The sequence below is a fragment of the Epithele typhae genome (genome assembly GCF_022376455.1).
Source record: "Epithele typhae strain CBS 203.58 chromosome Unknown BXZ73scaffold_1, whole genome shotgun sequence".
Taxonomy (NCBI): Eukaryota; Fungi; Basidiomycota; class Agaricomycetes; order Polyporales; family Epitheliaceae; genus Epithele; species Epithele typhae.
This window is the reverse complement of record NW_025954192.1, coordinates 1,528,769-1,546,527: the sequence shown is the minus strand read 5'-3', so window position 1 is coordinate 1,546,527 and position 17,759 is coordinate 1,528,769. Positions and strand designations below refer to the sequence as shown.

The following is a 17,759-nucleotide window of genomic DNA, read 5'->3' as shown; positions in this document are numbered from 1 at the left end:
TGAGGAGCTCGCGCAAGCTCACTGGGGATGACTTGTAGACCGGTCGGAGGTGGACGTTTGAACGGGCGTGGGATGTTTGTCGGAAGGAGGGCGGTGTGGCAATCTATCCTTGGATTCCCGATAGCATAAGGACTGCACAGTACCGCGGATGTAATGCAGAGGGGGCTGCGCTCAAATGTAGACTCTACCGCATGTCGTGGCCAAGAGTGGACCCAAGGCGACACGCTGGACGCGTCTGCGGCTGCTTGCGCCCGTCGAGGCAGTCGCGAAGAGCGCGGAAAAGAGCCATGCGTCTGGATAGCTGATAGGCACTGGGAAGTCCTGCGGATGGCGGGGGAAGACAGGCGACACATCGATGGCCTGCATGAGACGAGATGCGGGTACGTCGGACGCGCGTTGGGCGCGGCGCGATAGCAGTGGAGGAACATATATAGCGCTGAGTGAAGTGTACACACCCGAGATAACCGCGGAGGGAGGGCGGGGAGTTTCTGGGTAGCGCGGGGAGTGGGTGAGAGAGAGCCATTAATATTCGGGCTGACGCTGGACAAGGTACCGAGCGGGAGCGTTCCGGTGGGGGCTGCGGGGAGATGCGCGTGTGGACGGACTGCGCAGGGGCGGACGCGCTGATGCCATGAGACGTCACGGACGCCGCGGTCGCTGCGGGGGGCGAGGGGACGCGTGTCGGCCGCGGCGCTGCTGGCCGCAGGCTCAGCGGAGGCTGCGAGCAGCTCGGCGGTGCGGACGACGGAGGCTGCGCGTCGGGGAGGGCGGAGAGGCGGGCGGGCCGCGGCGTGACGCGGCGTGAGGGGCGGGGGCCCAAGGGGGCAGGTGTGACGATCGATCTCGATCGTGCGCAGCTGAACGACTGCGGAGTGCGACGCGGACTGTGCAATTGGTTGGCCGAGGGCAGATCCCGTTAGCATTCCTCCCTCACTGCGCATCGCAGCACCCCCATCCTCTTTCTCTCCAACCCTCTCCTCCTCTCCTCCCTCATCCTTCTCCATATTCTTGCGCCTGAGCGCGCTCCCTTAATCCCTTTCTCTCCACTCATGAACGACCCTTCGCATCCCAAAATCGCATCGACGTCCCGCAAGGGCAAGGAGAGGGAACCTGCTCAGATGGATATTGCAGACAAGCTCATCGCGCTCAAGCGCAAGCAAGCGTGCGTGGCCCTTTTTATCTGACCCTCCTACCTCTCATCTTCTTCCCCGCCACTCAGTGCTGCCACCACTCGCGAACGTCCAGAACGTCCAACCCATCCGTCCTCTTCACACCAAGAGCCTCATCGGCCCACCCCACCTCACCGCGGCGGCTACATGCGCCCCCCATGCCCAACCCGAGCATTGTTGTCTCGGAAGGCTCCCCACAATATGAGGCCGATCCAGACGACTTCTCGCGGCGGCTCAAGATTTCCTCATCCTCCCCACGCGGCCCGCACGCGCGCCCTGCTGCCAACGGCAGTCCCGGTAAGCTCTACGATCCCAACACCGACTCGGTCCGCAAGACTGCCCCCCATGTCACTGCCGAGCCAGACGCGATGTCCGATGCCGCATCGAGTTCTCATTCACCGCGAGTCTCCCGCATGCACCAGTCCCCTCAGGGCGCCCGCAACCTCGTCGAACACCGACAGCTCTTCGATCCTCGCAAGCACGATGCGGTTCAGTTCTCTGCCCAGAACCGACATAACGCCACTGTCACCCCATTGCCGAGCGGTCGCCCAACCCCTACACCCAAGTCTTCAGGAGACTGGGTCTCCGCGTCTTCAACCTCCTCCGCTTCGTATGCCCATTCATCTATATCTTCCAACTTCACTCTCTCCTCCGCCACCGACTCCTCTTCTGCATCATCCGCTCTTTTCGACTCCTCAAATCCCGCGGGCCGGAGGTCCGAGGACAGCGCCTCTAGCGCGAACGCCTTCTCTCGAAAACTGAAGGAGGTTTACCGAATGATCAGTGGCCTGGAGACCAGGCTGTTGGGTAGCGACAAGGATCGGGACAGGGCAGAGGATGGTGAGCGTGGATCGCGGGGGGTATTGATCAAGGGACGCGCGAGCAGCAACGCTCTCGCGAGTACAACCGATGAGGGCGAGTCTGAGCGGTGGCGAAAGCTCGTATCAGAGCACCAGCAGTAAGTAATCCTATCTGCGTCTCAGCTTGGGGTCTCATTATGCTTATGCTACTCATCAGACTTGCGGAATGCATCCGCGAGATGCTCGCTCTTACGCTTGCGCCCACGGTGCCCGCTTCTCTCAAGAACATCCCGCAGAAGTACAACCTAATCATTAGGTTATGGTCCCATGCATTCTACCATCTTCTGGAGTCGCTTCGTCACGCCGCGCGGCCACCAACAAGCTCGCCAGTAGCTCTTGAGTACCTTCAGGTAAGTTGCATGTTCCACTGTTTGGAGCTCGTTCTCATCTTGTTTCTTAGCAATTCCTTAACTATGCCTATGTATTCTACGGCGGTCTCATCGAGGAACGCAACTTCGCGCAATACCGCGGGCCGTTCCTCGAGGCTCTCGGCGACTTGTCTCGCTACTGGATGGCCGTCAGCGCCCTCATCGAAGGCACTCATTCTACAGGCAACACACTCACGGTATCCGCCGTTGCCAAGAACAACCTGCTCGCCTCCAACACCCCTCGCCCATCGTCCCCGAATCCTCCCGCCACCGATCTCCCGTCAGCTGCGGTGTCGCCAACCCCTGCGCGGATCGACGACAGCCCTCAGTCGTCTGAGGCTGAGATGCCTCTTGGTGCCGATGACGTGGGTGCTGTTCTCCATATCCACAACATCCCTAGCGTCGGTCAGGAGGCAGCCCGCTTGATGGAACTCGACCCCGACAAGGAGCGCTGGCGGCAGGTCGCGAAGGATTGGTTCGCGCGAGGGCTCGCAATTACCCCCAACTCCGGCAAGCTCCAACACCACCTCGGGTTGCTTTGTCGCGACAAGGACGGCTTGGATGAAGAGCTGCGCGGCGTCTATCACTTTGCGAAGAGGTGCGTTACATGATGTTAGTGTGAGACTGCAACTGACCAGCCGAGATTAGTCTGGTCGCGTTCCACCCATTCCCCACCGCGCGCGAGTCCGTGCTCAACATGTGGACGCAACCGTTGCAGGCGCGTCGGCAAGCACCTGATGCGTCGCTCACGGAGCTCTTCGTCGCCCTACACGGCATGCTCTTCACCAACATCCAGCTCGACGACTTCAAACGCGTTCTGGAGCGTTTCCAAGAAAAGCTGCAGATCGGCGGTGAGTTGCTTGATTTCGGAGCCGAAAGCGCCACTCACTCTTCACGCTTCTCTAGACGGCGAGCAAGTGGAGGAACGCGAATGGATCATGATGGCCCTGGTCAACGTGAGCGCGCTCCTCGAGTACGGCCGCGCCACGGCTGTTCTTCACCGCGTCAGTGGTATCGAGTCCCGGGGGAACAATGCGAGCCCGACGCTCCCTACAGGCGCGGCAGCAGGCCGGATCAAGGTGCTCATGGCAAAGCGACTCGACGGCGACATGGACGTCGATGACGAGGAGGCCCCCTCCGTCGCCTCAGCAACTGCGGCCGCCGCGTCGAGCGAGCCGGAACTACCCGCTTCTCTTTCCCTGGCGATGCAGCTCGCATTTGTTATGCTCTCGCATACCCTTCGCCACCCCTTCCGCCGGCCAAGCGAATACGCGTCACCTACCCTCAACCCCTACAACACCATCTTCCTTACCTTCCTTGCGACCGTCCTCCGCGATCCGCACGTCCGCTCAGCCCTCGAACGGGCCGTTCCGTGGGAGGAGCTTGCGAGCTTCCTCGTCCATATCCCTCGCCGTGACCTCATCCGCGAGCACCAGAAGGTCAGCGTCGAGAGCGGGCTCCTGCTCACGAGTGGCTGCAAGCCTCTCCCGGAGGACTGGTGCATTCGCGGTATGGGCTGGGGCGGCAAGAAGGTGTTCGAGCGGGGGTTCTGGAACAAGGACGCCGACACCGCCGGAGAAGAGCGCAACATCGAGGTCGAGGTCCTCGACCGCATCGAGATGCCCGACCATGGCATGGACGGCATCATCGAGGACGAGTCCGACGAGCAGGAGGGCCACTCCAACGACCAGTCGCCCGAGAAGCGGAGGTGGGCCCGTCTTGCGCGGGCGGGCCTCCGCATCGCGCGCGACATCCACGGCTTCAAGTTCTCGGCGTCGTCTGCGCAGGAGGGCACCCGGCCAGCTTTCCGGGTCGAGGGCGCACTTGCGGAGAAGGTTGCGCGATGGAAGGAGGAAGAGCAGCGCGAACGCCTGGCGGAGGAGCAGCGGCTCCGGGGGACGAAATGGAGCGACGACTCCATGGATGTCGACGACGTCGAGATGCAGGAGGACGAGTCGGATGCGGAGGACGGTGAGGCTGACAGTGAGGAAATCCGCAAGCTCAAGGTAAGCCTTTGTCATCGGAATTCAGTCGCCTCGTGGGTACTGATCACCTATGCCATGCTACTCAGGAGCGCCGGAGGCACCTCCAGGCATTGCTTGAGTCAGGTCAACGTGAGGCGCCTTCGCGTCGCCCTCGTGGATCGCGCCGGACAGACCCGTCCCGGCCTGCGCTCCGCTGTGTCCCGGGCTACAGCGTCCTCGTCGTGGACACGAACATCCTCCTCTCGTCGCTGCAGGAGTTTTCCTCTTTGGTCGAGTGCAACAAGTGGACGGTGGTAGTCCCTCTTCCGGTCATCATGGAGCTCGACAGCCAGTCGTCGAACATGAACCAGCTCGGCGAGGCTGCGGGCGCCGCCCTCCAATACATCTCGTCGCACGTGCGCACCCACTCGGCCTCGCTCAAAGTGCTCACCTCGCGCGGAAATTACCTGTCAAACGTCAACGTCCGCACCGAGCAGGTCGACTTTTCCAACAGTGGATGGGAGCGCAACATGGACGATCTGATCCTCCGCGCCGCTATGTGGCAGGACGAGCACTGGATGGACCGTTCGGCGATGTTGCAGGCCGGTGAGAACCGGGACACCACTGGGGCTGCCAAGGTCATCCTGCTTAGTTTCGACCGCATGCGTAAGTCGCCAACCATCTCACCGTATGATCATATGTACTGAGATTTCCGTGCCTTTTAGTTCGTCTGAAGGCGCGCTCGAAGCAGCTTGACGCCGCAAGCGAGGCTGACCTTGCGGCTATTCTGTCCATGGGCTCGTAACTCGTCGTTGGGAAGGTTCCATCGGAACCCAACTATCCCTTTCAGTGCCCTTACTCCACGCCCATCCGTGTCGGCGCGTCGTCCACCATCCAGTCCGGAGTGCACCCGCATCCACTCGCCCAGGGGCCGCCGACGACTCCGCTCGACCTCCGGCCGCCACGGCAATTCGTGCATTTTGCGACGCCCGTCCGTCGCGCAAGCGCCTCAGAGGCGTTCGCGGCATCTCCGTCGCTCATGCCATGCACTCGACCCAGCTATGCACATACCGTAAACATATATTTATTCCATCCCACTGTCTCGCCTGTTGCATTGACTATCTCACTCTCGTTGCATATTTCGCTATAACCCCTCTACACTACGCCGCAGCCCCCATACCCGCATCCACACACTCGTCGCAGACCCACATCCACACTCCCTCGCCTCCGCTCGAACATTGCCTTTTGTCTCTGTGCCTGTGTGTCTCGCGCCTTCTGTGCTGTCCTGTTTATTGTCTCGTCACTGTCGTTTTTGTACCAGCATCTCGTCTCGTCGTCATTTACAATCCATTGGAAGTCTGGCAATCTCTTGTCGGATATTACAGCCTTCTCATCAACCGTCCGCGTGGACCATCGACGCTGTTGTGGATGAATTCCTCGATATCGGCGCCGGGTGGCTTGAGAAAATATGTGAGGCGGCGGTTCTCGCGGTGTTTGTTGGGGAAAGCGCCCAAGGTCCGGTGAGGCCGGAGTGACGTCTGCATCTTCCCTCCTCCCACCATCTTCCTCCCGGTCCGCAACAGTTTTTACCCCCCAGACCAATGATCAACCCGACAAATGCCCACACACCACCGCATGAAGCAAACCGCGGAACCGACCATGCTCACACGTCGACCGCCTTCGACCACAACCTCGTTCTTCTGTCAACGTCGGTATCATATTCTACACCGCCTTCTCTCAATGCTCAATTGCCATTTTTTTCAAGAGTGAATCGCTCTCGCATGCGGCGGGCGTGCCGTCTGCCCACGCCGACATCCGGGGTCGCAAGCTCGCCACTGCAGGCCGCCGTGGTGTCCACTGTTCATCGGCTGAATACGCCCTTACGCAAGCTATAGCATCCCTGAGGCCTTATCAAAAACCAGTGATCCTCGTGCTCGCCGCCGCTCCGCCGCCGGAGGTCGGCGCATTGATAGAGACTCATCATCAGTGTGGCGATCCGCTCTGCTGGTGTAGTTGCACTCGCCACTAGCTAGCGTGCACAGCACGTGCGCGCTCTCCTTGCGTCTGTGTGGGCACTGACCGGTCGCCAGGAGCACTGCCAATCGTTATCGCATACTCGCTCTTTCTCAGTCGGGCCGTGATGCCACGTAGACATCCAGAACGGGACGTCCGTAATGAGCAGAGGACGAAGACCCGGTATTCGCCATGTGCGCAGGTTGGAGTCTCGACCCGGTACGCCATTGTAATTTCTGTGTATGAAATGTGGTGAATGGCAGGTGCCGTCATTGGCGCCTTTGGCGTGGAACTTGGCTAACTTCGTCATCCATGCCCGCTCTTGCGCTTTCGCGGACATATGCTGACTCTCATTTGTAATGCAGCCCGACGGCGACGACTCACGAGCCCGGCAAGAGAGTGGGTCGAATCCCTTGGCGACTCATAACCACCTCCCCACCCCGTTTGGCCGTCGTTCCGCGACTTCAATGAGGCCCAAGGGCCAAGGCGAGCCAAGAGATCAACGGGGGTGCCTGTCGATCTCCGTGGTCGATGACGAAGGATTCGCGTTCCGCAAACTCCGCCGTCACACACACTATCCCTCGGACGGCTCGGCACGCTCTCTCACCATCAATGACTGATGTACTGCCAGTCACCCCTCTAGAGGCCGTCCGATCCGGAGGAACCACCCTGCAACTGCGATACGCGCGCAGCATTTGGACAAGCCTCCCGCTCAGTGTGCCTTGCTTCTCGCCCATCCGTCCACTGCCATTCAGATGCGAAGGACAATCAGTCTCCATTGCCAGCCGACCTGAATTTCCGAAGCCTTTTCAAGCGAGTGCCGCCTGTGCAATCTTTCTCCGACCGCCCAGGCCTTCCGCAACGTGTGAGCATGCTCCTCGAGCGCAAGTCCGCGTACCTTAGAAGGTAAGCAATACATCTCACTTGCGCGCTCTTTTGGAGGCATACGTGCTACGCGCTGACTCGGACTCGAAATAGACGGCCCCATGAACTGCCCTTGATAGTCTGGATCCGTATCAACGTCCTCAGCAAAAAGACTCCACGTGCGCTCCGAAGGGCTGTTAAGGGGCTCAGGAGTACTGGTCGCGCAGTAGGTATATTTCATCTACACAGCGTTTCCTAGCTGATATCTGAATAACCGTTGCTTGTTCAAGCGCCTTCACGAGACTTCTCTCGCACGACGTCCTACCACCGTCTGACGTGCCAACAGAAGTCATCAAGTCAACAACCTACGGCGTAGTTCCCCGTTGAACGGGAGCGAATTTCATGCGGATAGCATTCTCGACGAGCACATTCCGTCCGCCCACATCAGTTCTAGGCAAGCTGGAATTAGCACCACTCCGCTGGCGCCTCATTCAGACGTGTTTTGTCAGGACCATCAAATCTTCGCCCGCTGCTTTCCCGCACCCCCGGAGTTCCAGCGCCATTGATACTATCTCACACGCCAGGACCAGCACTCCTACTTGCTCGCAGTGAGTTGTATCCAGTGCGAACGTCGCACACTGGTGGCTCCACGTCGTCCCAATCTTCCTTTGTATGGGCACCCAGTCCACCACTACCAGAGGACAGCCAGCCTCTCGACGTGGTGACGGGGATCGCCTAGTATTTCCGGCGACAAACATCTTTATCCCTTCGAGGAGAGGCCATCTCAACGATACCAGTTTGTTGGAGCCACTGCCGGTACTAAGGCCGCGCCAGTCACTCACCGGGATGTGACACCGAGCGATGAGTGTGGGCGGGAGTTGGCGGTGTCGATGCACGGTTGTTTATGGTGAAACACCACACGGGTTGACCGAATGCCTGCGCTCTTCCCAGGATCGGCGTCGTGCCCGGACGCGTCCGCGTCAGTCGTCGGTGTTTGGTTGTCGTCCTGAGGGAGGGCGCTCGGGATCGCTCTTGTTTCGTGCCGCCCGCCGGTGCAGACGAGGCTTCTCCCGGTGGCGGGAGACGCGCCGACGCCAGGAGATCCGGCGCCGGGAGCACGAGCGATAAGTCCGGAGGCACTGGTGGGCTGTGTGGAAGGTTCGCTCGTGCATTGTTCGCTGGAGAGGGGAGCAGCCCACAGCGGCGGGAGGGAAAATGCAGCGAGCGGACGTTGGAATGTTCGGGATGTGGTCTGCCCGGCGGCTGCCCGGGCAGGGTGCAGCTGGCGGCAGACGACAGAAGATCGAGATTGGGCGGCGCTTCCCCGCCCAGCGTCGTGCTCTCAACCGCCCACCTGAGGACCCGTTCAGTTGGCGCTTTGCACTCTATAAGACTCTCCGCCTCCGTCCCGGACTACTCCCCATCCTCCTCCGCGGCCCGCACTCCCAGCCTTCCTCGCACGCGCTTTTCTCTTCAATCATCCTCCATGATGCGTTCCTTGAAGCTGTACGAGCACCCGGAGTTCAAGACCGAGGACGAAGACATCTCCCTCCTCACTACAATCCTCTTCGTTTCGGCGCTCGTCCTCCTCGCCGCCATCTTCATTCTGAGCATATTATGTCTCGTCCGCTGGGACGAGTGCTCAACAAGTGAGTGCCCCAGTATATTGCACCACGTTTCGCTAGATCTGACGAACGACCCAGCGTACTCCGTATACAGTGCGCAACCACAGTTCATGACTGTCCGGCAAATACTCAGCAGTACGAGGAGAAGTATCTGAGTGCCGCTTGTCGGCGCTGAAGTCTGCGTAAATTCCCGTTTTTACAGGTGAGCGTCTCACGTATCATTCCAGCAAGAGTATCGTTCATCACTGAATGATAAACAGGTCACCGTCTCGATTGTTGTATTATTAGTCGCTGCACATACTGCCCCCCATTCAGCCATACGACCCTCGGATGCCGGCAGCTGGTCCTTCGCTTCATCACTACTCTCCCCCGCACCATGTAGACCATAACTTGTATGATCCATTATTCGGTTGCTTCCCGCCTATGGAACCCCGCCACGACGTCTCTCGCACAAGCCCTCCCCCGCATCTTGTAGAACTTCCCTTACAGTCGTCCCGTCTCGTGCTCGCCTCTTTTGTAATACCACACGCTATTCTTATTGCAGCCATGCCTGTTTCCCACCGGGATTCACACTTGCTTCCGTGCACCGAGCAGCACAGGTCGACGGCGTTTGGCAGTACGCAATGATATCGCCCTCCGTGTCTCCTCGGACTGCTTTCGGCTCTCATATCGCACCTTAACGTTATAACACCGACCTCTTAGCACCGAGCTCCCGCCGTCCTCGCGAGTGCAAATTCGCACCGCGCGCAGGTATGGACGTACGTACGTACTCACCGCGCACAGCACACCGGCATCACCTCGTCTCGCGAGCTTCCACGCTCGCCTCGTGTGTTCGGATCGCTGGACGTAAGTGACGTAGCGAGCCGGCAATGCAGCAGACCGAGATCACCAATCGTTTTTGGCAACGCGAACCCGACGTGCATGGAAGCCAGCAACAAACACATGCAGAAAGTTCGAGACCATCGGCGGCGACAGTGCGCGGCCAGTGCGGTCTCACGCGCTCCGCGTCCGCTCGCGGTCTCGCTCGCCCCAACCACAGCTGTGAACGTAAGGGTATATATCGCAGCTGCCTCGGAAATGGGTATACGCTGCACGTGCTGTCGCCGACTATCCTCCACGCGATGCACCAAACGCGATGTACGTGCGTATACAGACCACACGGGCGACGAGGTTATCGTGACCACAACTCAACCTTTCATCGCATACACTACGTGCAATCCCGCGACAGCCCGAACAAAACGTCTGATGCGTCGAAGAGTAATAGAGTCCAGCTGTGCGCTCGTCCGATCCGCACCCTCGTTCTCGCAACCCTGCCCCTGTCGGTGCGCGCGCCGCCCCGGTGTCGCGCGCCTCGCGAAGCAGCTAGAAGCCGCAGACGGACCCGCGCGAGCGCAGACTGAGATACGGCGCCGACTCCGCGCCTGCACATGCATCTCCGCCCTGCACGCGCGGCGTCCCTTGCCCCTGGAATGCGACCGGACGCGATTCGAGCGGGGCGACCCTGCAGCTCCCGGAACGTCCGCGCCCTCGCTTTCGTCCAGAGGCCGACGCGCTCGGGGTAGCGTGCTGCTCTCGTATTGTGGTTGCGCGCCCGCGCCCCTGTCCCGTCGTGGGCGCCCGGCTACACTGGGACCGTCATCCGCATTGTCGCTGGTGTGCGCGTGGAAGATGGCCCCCGAGCCCTGAACGAACCCTGGCTGACGCCGCGGCTGCTGCTGGGGGTGCTCGGTGCCTCGTCCGAAGCTTTGACGCCCCGCCTCGTGCTCAGAGATACGCCGAGAGCGACACCGGCACCGCAAGCACCTCCCGCATCTCCGTCACCGTCCGGGCGACGACGACAGCGGACGCCGGGCGCGCGGGCCGCTCATCCGCCACGGCCGCCGCGGCCTCGCGCTCGCGCTCGGGGCCGTCGTCCTCGCCCGCGAGGCGCGCGGCCTCGCTGAAGACGTCGTGCGTGCCGTCGTCCACGTCCACGTCCGCGGCTGCGACGAGTGCGGCGAGTGTCCCACGTCGGCGCGCCGGGACGGCGGCGGCGAGTGCCTCGGGCGAGTCCGCGCGCGTCCGCCGGCGAGGGGCTAGGATTGGGAGGGGGAGGGGCACCGCGTCGGGCACGTTCCAACCGAGACGCTCTTGTGCGATCTGGCGCCGGAGGAAGAGGAGGCCGATCCCGTACGTGCCGCTGAAGGTCTGCCAGGGTTGATGGCGTACCGGAGGTCGGCCATCGGGCGGGCATTCGCAGGAGTTGAATCGGAGCAAGGCGCACGTCGGGGAGATGACACCGAGCGAGGACGTCAGCGAAGCACTCGATAGCCCGCGTCGCCACACTGCGGCCCAGTGGGCGCAGCGCGGACGAGGCAAGCGGGCAGGCGCGAGCAGACATGGAGACAAGTACTCACCGCCGCCCAAGTGATGCATATGGCCGTGATGGCCTTTTGGCTCGTGCCGCTCACTCCTGGGTCGCGGTCTGCGCCATTGATCGTCTGTGCGTTTGGGGTAGTGGCGTCAGCGCTGCGCATACCGTTGTGGTGGGGGGCCGCGCCCTGCGTATGGCAGTGCGCGGACGCACCTCGTATATCGACAGCCCGAATATCGCGAGCCCGAGCCCGACGTGCAGGATGTTGCGGGGTGGGTGCGCCTTCCGGCCGTCTTTGGGGCGCCGCATGTGCACAAGCGTGCCCAGAGCGACCTGGACAATGAAGAGCGCGAAGAGAACCACACCGCCGATCTTCATATCGTCAAGGACACGGGAAGGAAGACGAGAAGCCGAGGCTCAGCTCAGGTCCATCCCGGAAGAACCCTGAGGACAACACTCACCTGGTGGGCGGTCACCACATGCTCCAGACCCTGTTGCGCAACAGCGAGCGGCCCTAGTGCCCATCCTATGCAAATGAGCGGAAGCCCCAAAACGACGTTGATGAACCAGTGGGCTGTGAACCACTTCGCTGTAAACACCCGAGTCCACCGGGCTACCAGAGCACCCAACGGAAGCATTATCAGGAACCCCGCAGCACAAAAGACCGCGTGCGCCACCAGAAGGCTGTTAGTGCGCGCTCGGTCTTCGTCAGTCGTGGTGGAAGAAACTTGCGACGACGCTGAAAGAGAGGAGATGCTCGTGACCGTCGGGGACCCTGGGGTACTTTGGGCGTCGGACGATACGGTAGGAGAAGAGGACACTTCAAGGTTGTTGGCTAGATCCAACGAGAACCTCCCTGCGTCTAGATGCTGCACGATGCTGGTGTTGGGGTCGGGATCCGGCACAGTTACTCCATACGCCCAGATGAGCGATTCGGCTAATTCTGGGGTCTTCGATATGTCGAATGCCAAAATGGGGGAGACGTTGTCGGGCAGCTGCGGAGGATCAGGTACGATATAAGGGAGCCGCCTCTGAAGTGGTATCTAAACGCACAGGGTCGACCGGATTGGCAACTACGGTGGCCAGGCGCGGGGGATGTGTTACAGGCTGGGGCTCGACATGTCCAGACGCTTGTCGATGTGACAGGATTGTCGTGCCGTTCGGGGCTTTCCATAGGATGACCATCGGGGTATTGGCCATGGTGTCGCCGAAGCCACTAAGAACGGATCGCTCAGACACCGTCCTGCGCGCTGAGCAGAAGGTTACTCACATCGCCATCCATCCTAGCTGATTAAGAGCCTTCAGCTCATCTGTAACCATCCCAAGTGTGAGTAGACGCGTCTCATCGGTTCATTGGAGACGTACATGTTACTGTCGAGGCTTGGACGGTAGCACTGACGCACATCAAGATCCCGCACCAGGAGTCGCCCTGGAGTGCCGAGACCTGGGAGAACCAGGATGGTGTGAACGCGAGGAGCCCCAGCAACAAAGACTTCGGAAGGTGGGCCAAGGAATAGGGCATGCCTACGGGCAGCCAAGATGTGAAGGAGGGCAGGAAGGGCGAGAATAACGTGGTGGAGAGCAAGACCAGAGGAGACCTCCACGACAGCCCTCCGGAGGACGTGGTGCCTCACAATTCCCATGGTTCGCTCGCTCTCGGCATGCCCGGTACCCACCACTGGGAATGTGTGAGGACGGGACTCGGCACCTCCGCCGCTCCCAAAGGACTGCAGCGTGAGAGCGCTCACACGGGTTGCGCTCGAGGGACCGCAGGCTGGAAAAGGAAGCGAGATCACGGACTTGTTGCTGAGTCTGAGCACTTCTAGACTACAGATTGGACGCGTGCGTATACAGTGATGGTTTGCGTGTTAACTTCTCTCGATGCGACATCTACTCAAAGATCCACTTGGCCATGTCGTTGGTGTACTGAATAGTACCCTCGGGGAACCAGCTGCAATGCATGTAAGCGCCACGTGATTACGGCAAGAAAATATGATGAACGTACAGAGTAATCTCCTTCTCGGCGTTCTCGACGGAGTCGGAGCCGTGGCAGATGTTGCGGCCGACAGCGAGGGCAAAGTCACCACGGATGGTGCCTGCAAGGATGTGACGCGTGTTCAGACACACGTGTATGTAAACACGTGCAAGAAACGCGCACCAGGAGCAGACGCGAGCGGGTTGGTCGCGCCGAGCATGGCACGGCCGGTCTTGACAGCGTCAAGGCCCTCCCAGACCATGGCGACGACGGGGCCGGAGGCCATGTACTTGATGAGGCCGGGGAAGAAGGGCTTGCCGTTGAGGTCAGCGTAGTCTACGCATGCCCAATTAGTGACGCGTCGGAGCAACGTATGGAGGTACAACTTACGCTGTTCGAGGTGCTTGGGGGTGGCGTGGACGAGCTTCATAGCGACCAGCTTGAAGCCGCGCTGCTCGAAGCGGCCGATGATGTTGCCAACGATGCCGCGCTGGACACCGTCGGGCTGGAGAGACGCGACGCGTTCAGCTTCAGCATGGGGCGCCTATGGAACACGCGGAGGGTCGAGTGAGTACGGACCTTGACCATGATGTAGGTGCGCTCGGAGACAGACATGGCTATGGCGGGGAGGGGTTGGGGGAGATGGAAGACGATGAAGAGGTGGAGGAAGAGGAGGAGGGCGAGCGACGCTTTATACATCGCGCCTCAGATCTCTCGACGACTCGTTAATCGCGACCAAATCGGGCTCCTCCACCGCGACCGCGCCGCGTCCTCCGCCACCGCGCACAAACACCGTCAAACAGCCCTCGGGCGGACTCGCGCTGCACGCCGGCGCTCGTGCCGCCCACCTCTCCCGTCCCCGCCGCCATGACCGTCTTCGGGCCCCTTGGGGCGTCGCTCGCCCCCTACATCACCAAGAACCGCGGGCTGTACAACATGATCAAGCCCATCGCAGACTGGTACGCCAACGCTTCTGGCTACAGAAAATACGGCTTCAAGTACGACGACCTCAGTACGTGTCTGCCCATCTGTCCTCCGTGTGCCTGTCCGCCGACCCGTTGCCCCCTTCACAGTCGTCTCAGAGCGTCCCGACGTCGAGCGCGTGAGTGCCCTCTTTCCTTTGCATGCGCACACACGCGTTGAACGCGTTTCTCCAGGCCATTGCTCGCCTGACCCCGCGTGAACGGTACGACCGCGCGTTCCGCATGAAGCGCGCCTCGCAGTGCAGTGTTCTTCACGAGCCCCTTCCCAAGGACCAATGGACTAAGCCTGAGGAGGTGCGTGCACACTGCTGTCTATTACGTTTGCTCTACCGAACATGCGGCCTCAGGACGTCCGCTACCTCACTCCTCACATCGAAGACGTCGTCCGGGAGGACCAGGAGCGCGCGAAGTGGGACACCATGGCGGTTGAGCGCAAGCGGTAGACGGCGTTTGGGGCCATTCTGTACAGCGTATAGCAGGCGAGCCTCTTATCTTCGTCTAATCCACCTGGTCTCTACGGCAATACCTCCATCGGTGCGAAGTTGGCTTTGACCTGCAAACCACGCCTTCACGAACTCCCTCGCTCCAAAAGTGCAAAGCAATTTGACATGACCGAAGAAATACACGCGGGCTTTACTTCTATGTCTACGCTACAAAATCCCCGTTGGGCCGCCAAGATCCGCACGATCGAACATCCATTCAAATGGCCTTCGCGAGCGGGGAGACGACCTCGCCGCCCTTCTGCTTGTAGAAGGCGATGACCTTCTTGCCGACAGAAGCAATGTCTGAAAGCGGACGCGATGAGCAAGGTTTATCCAGAGAAACCGCGACGAGATGACGTACTGGAACCGGTGAGACCGAACTTCTCGTACACCTTCTTGTACGGTCCAGACGCGCCCCATCCGTTGATGCCGAATTGCTCGTGACTGTACTTCTGCCAGCCAAGAGTCTACGGGAACGGGTCAGCACCTGTCCGCTCGTGGCTGGTCTTGTACGTCAACTCACCGAGAGCGCCTCAACCGAGAGGATGGGGGCACCGCTGCGCAGCACACTGAGCTTGTACTCCGTCGGCTGCATGTCGAAGATGCTCCAGCACGGCAAGCTGACCACACGGGTCTTCACGCCCTCCGCGGTGAGTACGTTCGCGGCCTCAAGCGCGATCGAGACCTCGGAGCCAGTGGAAACGATGGTGAGGTCCTCGCCCTGGACTTCGTGGACGACGTAGCCGCCCTTGAGCGCGTGCTCGAGGCTCGAGTTCTCGAGGTTCGGCAGGTTCTGGCGCGAGAGCGAGAGGATCGAGGGCGTCTGCTTGCGGGTGAGCGCCGAGTAGTACGCCGCCGAGGTCTCGTTGCCGTCCGCGGGCCGCCAGAAGTCGGTGTTCGGGAGTGCACGGAAGTGCGCGGCAGTCTCAATCGGCTGATGCGTAGGGCCGTCCTCGCCGAGACCGATGGAATCGTGAGTCGCGACCCAGATAACCTGGTGCTTGCTGAGCGCAGAGAGACGGACGGCACCAGCGGCGTACGAGACGAAGTTCTAAGGGTTGATCGAGGTAAGTGGGGGACGAGGCGGGCGCGTTAAGGTGAGGACGTACGAAGAAGGTCGCGACGAACGGAATAATGCCACCATATGCGTGGAGACCGTTCGCGATGGCACCCATACCGTGCTCACGAACACCGTAGCGGATGTAGGTGCCCTTGTAGTTACCGAGACCGGTGCTCTCGGGCTGGAAGTCGACCATCGTCTTCGTGCGGGTAAGGTTGGAGCCCGTCAAGTCTGCAGAACCTCCAACGAGCTCAGGGATGACAGGGACGATGGCGGAGAGGACGATCTCGGACAGCTTGCGAGAGGCCTGAGCAGCGTCGGTGGGCTTGTAGACAGGGAGTTTCTTCTCCCAGCCATCGGGGAGCTTGCCGGAAATACGGCGGGTCAGCTCAGCGTACTCCGCGGGGTATTTCTCAGAATATGACGCGAGCAGCGAGTTCCACTCCGTCTCGAGTTTAGCACCCTTGGTAGCCATCGCGTGGTAGGCGGCGTAGGTCTCTTCAGGCACGTAGAACGACCGGTCGGCGGGGAGACCGAACTTGGTCTTGAGCGCCTGAATATCATCGGCCTTGAGAGCTACGAGTGCCAAACTATGGTGAGTAACGAGACGTGTGGAAAACACACGAGCCACATACGAGCACCGTGGACACCATGGGTACCCTGCTGCTTGGAACCAAAGCCGATGGTCGTGCGAAGACGGATGAGAGTGGGCTTGTTCTTTGACAACTGCGCCTGAGCGATGGCAGCGTAGATCGAAGGGAGGTCGCTGGGAGATTACTGTTACCAATGTCGGATGGAAGTGAAGGCATCTCGATATTCACCTGTCACCGTTGTCGACATGCAGCGTCTCCCAGCCATATGACTTGAAGCGCATCTCAACGTCCTCCGTGAACGCAACAGCGGTGTCACCATCGATAGAGATGTCTGCGGTCACTCAATTAGATCGTATCCCATTTGCAACCTCAAGATGGCTCACGATTGTCATCATAGATCTATGCGCAATAATCAGCGATTGCTCGTCCAATCAGACATGACTATAATACTCACCGCGATCAGGTTCCCGAGCTGCAAGTGACCAGCGAGAGAGGCAGCCTCGCTCGCAACACCCTCCATCAGACAGCCATCACCAAGGAACACTGTACGATATGTGAATGATTGAAGACAAGTACACTCGAAATGTTGAACACACCGTAAGTGTAGTTGTTGATCAGGTCGAAGCCGTCCTTGTTGAAGGTCGCGGCCATATGCGCCTGTCCGATGGCAAGACCGACGGCGTTCGAGAAACCCTGGCCGAGAGGACCAGTGGTAACCTCGATACCGTCAGTGTGGCCAGCCTCGGGATGACCGGGAGTGAGGGAGTCGATTTGACGGAATGCCTTGAGGTCGTCCATGGAGAGCTTGTAGCCCATGAGGTGGAGGAGGATGTACTGGAGCGCGCATCTGTCTTCAAGTGAGTGTGGGATCTCGTGGTCGTTCTATGGGCTGACTTACGCGTGTCTGGAGGAAGGAACAGGTGAGTTATACACTTATATAAGAGAGTGTATGCGCGCGCACCCGTTGGAGAGAACGAAGCGATCACGGTTGAACCACTTTGAGCTCTTGGGGTTTGCGTTGAAGAACCTGCATTCCACTGTGAACAACCATCCAACAGATCGACGGCGACCGCGCGCACCTGGTGAAAAGGACGTGGGCGACGGGCGCCATTCCCATGGGTGCACCTGCGAAATAATAGGGCTCGACGGACGCTCGCGATCTCCGTCGCGACGGATGTGCAGGACGCACCAGGGTGGCCGGAGTTGGCCTTGCCAACGACATCGGCCGCCAGGGCGCGGATAGTGGCAATGGAGATGTCGTCGGCGGACTGGGGTGAGAACGCGGCCATGGCGGTAAACGGTGGGGACGGTGAGGGGTGGGTTGCGCGAGCGTGGAGAGGGGTGTAGCTATATACCCGGTCCTGCCCATGGGCTTGCACGGACAGGCGCGCGCGGGCGTGACTGATATCTAATCGGCCGCCTCTCCGGTCCGGCGCCTCCGTGGGCAACG

At 60.3% G+C, this 17,759-nt stretch overlaps 6 protein-coding genes across 6 annotated transcripts; 3 read left to right on the top strand and 3 right to left on the bottom strand.

Moving 5' to 3' along the window:
- Nucleotides 1-1,049: 1,049 nt before the first annotated feature.
- Nucleotides 1,050-5,166, top strand: BXZ73DRAFT_86461 (uncharacterized protein; the record flags this gene model as incomplete). Its single annotated transcript, XM_048024214.1, has 8 exons — nucleotides 1,050-1,162; nucleotides 1,246-2,127; nucleotides 2,187-2,379; nucleotides 2,430-2,995; nucleotides 3,046-3,248; nucleotides 3,304-4,403; nucleotides 4,469-5,027; nucleotides 5,087-5,166. 8 exons carry the CDS (start codon nucleotides 1,050-1,052, stop codon nucleotides 5,164-5,166), a joined length of 3,696 nt encoding a protein of 1,231 aa, XP_047884038.1.
- Nucleotides 5,167-8,724: 3,558 nt separating this feature from the next.
- Nucleotides 8,725-9,018, top strand: BXZ73DRAFT_95817 (uncharacterized protein; the record flags this gene model as incomplete). The annotated part of the gene is made up of 2 exons (XM_048026904.1): nucleotides 8,725-8,887; nucleotides 8,942-9,018. The coding sequence occupies 2 exons, from the start codon at nucleotides 8,725-8,727 to the stop codon at nucleotides 9,016-9,018; spliced, it is 240 nt and encodes a 79-aa protein (XP_047884037.1).
- A 1,609-nt stretch (nucleotides 9,019-10,627) lies between these two features.
- On the bottom strand, nucleotides 10,628-12,416 carry BXZ73DRAFT_95816 (uncharacterized protein; the record flags this gene model as incomplete). The annotated part of the gene is made up of 5 exons (XM_048026903.1): nucleotides 10,628-11,050; nucleotides 11,260-11,343; nucleotides 11,430-11,588; nucleotides 11,678-12,211; nucleotides 12,270-12,416. The coding sequence occupies 5 exons, from the start codon at nucleotides 12,414-12,416 to the stop codon at nucleotides 10,628-10,630; spliced, it is 1,347 nt and encodes a 448-aa protein (XP_047884036.1).
- Nucleotides 12,417-13,106: 690 nt separating this feature from the next.
- Nucleotides 13,107-13,806, bottom strand: BXZ73DRAFT_37211 (nucleoside diphosphate kinase; the record flags this gene model as incomplete). Its single annotated transcript, XM_048017955.1, has 5 exons — nucleotides 13,107-13,167; nucleotides 13,222-13,312; nucleotides 13,375-13,527; nucleotides 13,582-13,696; nucleotides 13,771-13,806. 5 exons carry the CDS (start codon nucleotides 13,804-13,806, stop codon nucleotides 13,107-13,109), a joined length of 456 nt encoding a protein of 151 aa, XP_047884035.1.
- A 252-nt stretch (nucleotides 13,807-14,058) lies between these two features.
- BXZ73DRAFT_95814 (ubiquinol-cytochrome-c reductase complex subunit 6) lies at nucleotides 14,059-14,617 on the top strand (the record flags this gene model as incomplete). Its single annotated transcript, XM_048026902.1, has 4 exons — nucleotides 14,059-14,203; nucleotides 14,265-14,293; nucleotides 14,349-14,468; nucleotides 14,522-14,617. The coding sequence occupies 4 exons, from the start codon at nucleotides 14,059-14,061 to the stop codon at nucleotides 14,615-14,617; spliced, it is 390 nt and encodes a 129-aa protein (XP_047884034.1).
- Nucleotides 14,618-14,873: 256 nt separating this feature from the next.
- Nucleotides 14,874-17,598, bottom strand: BXZ73DRAFT_73097 (transketolase; the record flags this gene model as incomplete). The annotated part of the gene is made up of 13 exons (XM_048021831.1): nucleotides 14,874-14,959; nucleotides 15,018-15,123; nucleotides 15,180-15,707; nucleotides 15,766-16,292; nucleotides 16,352-16,482; nucleotides 16,538-16,640; nucleotides 16,693-16,708; nucleotides 16,764-16,852; nucleotides 16,906-17,156; nucleotides 17,208-17,213; nucleotides 17,271-17,336; nucleotides 17,389-17,434; nucleotides 17,499-17,598. 13 exons carry the CDS (start codon nucleotides 17,596-17,598, stop codon nucleotides 14,874-14,876), a joined length of 2,055 nt encoding a protein of 684 aa, XP_047884033.1.
- Nucleotides 17,599-17,759: the final 161 nt, after the last annotated feature.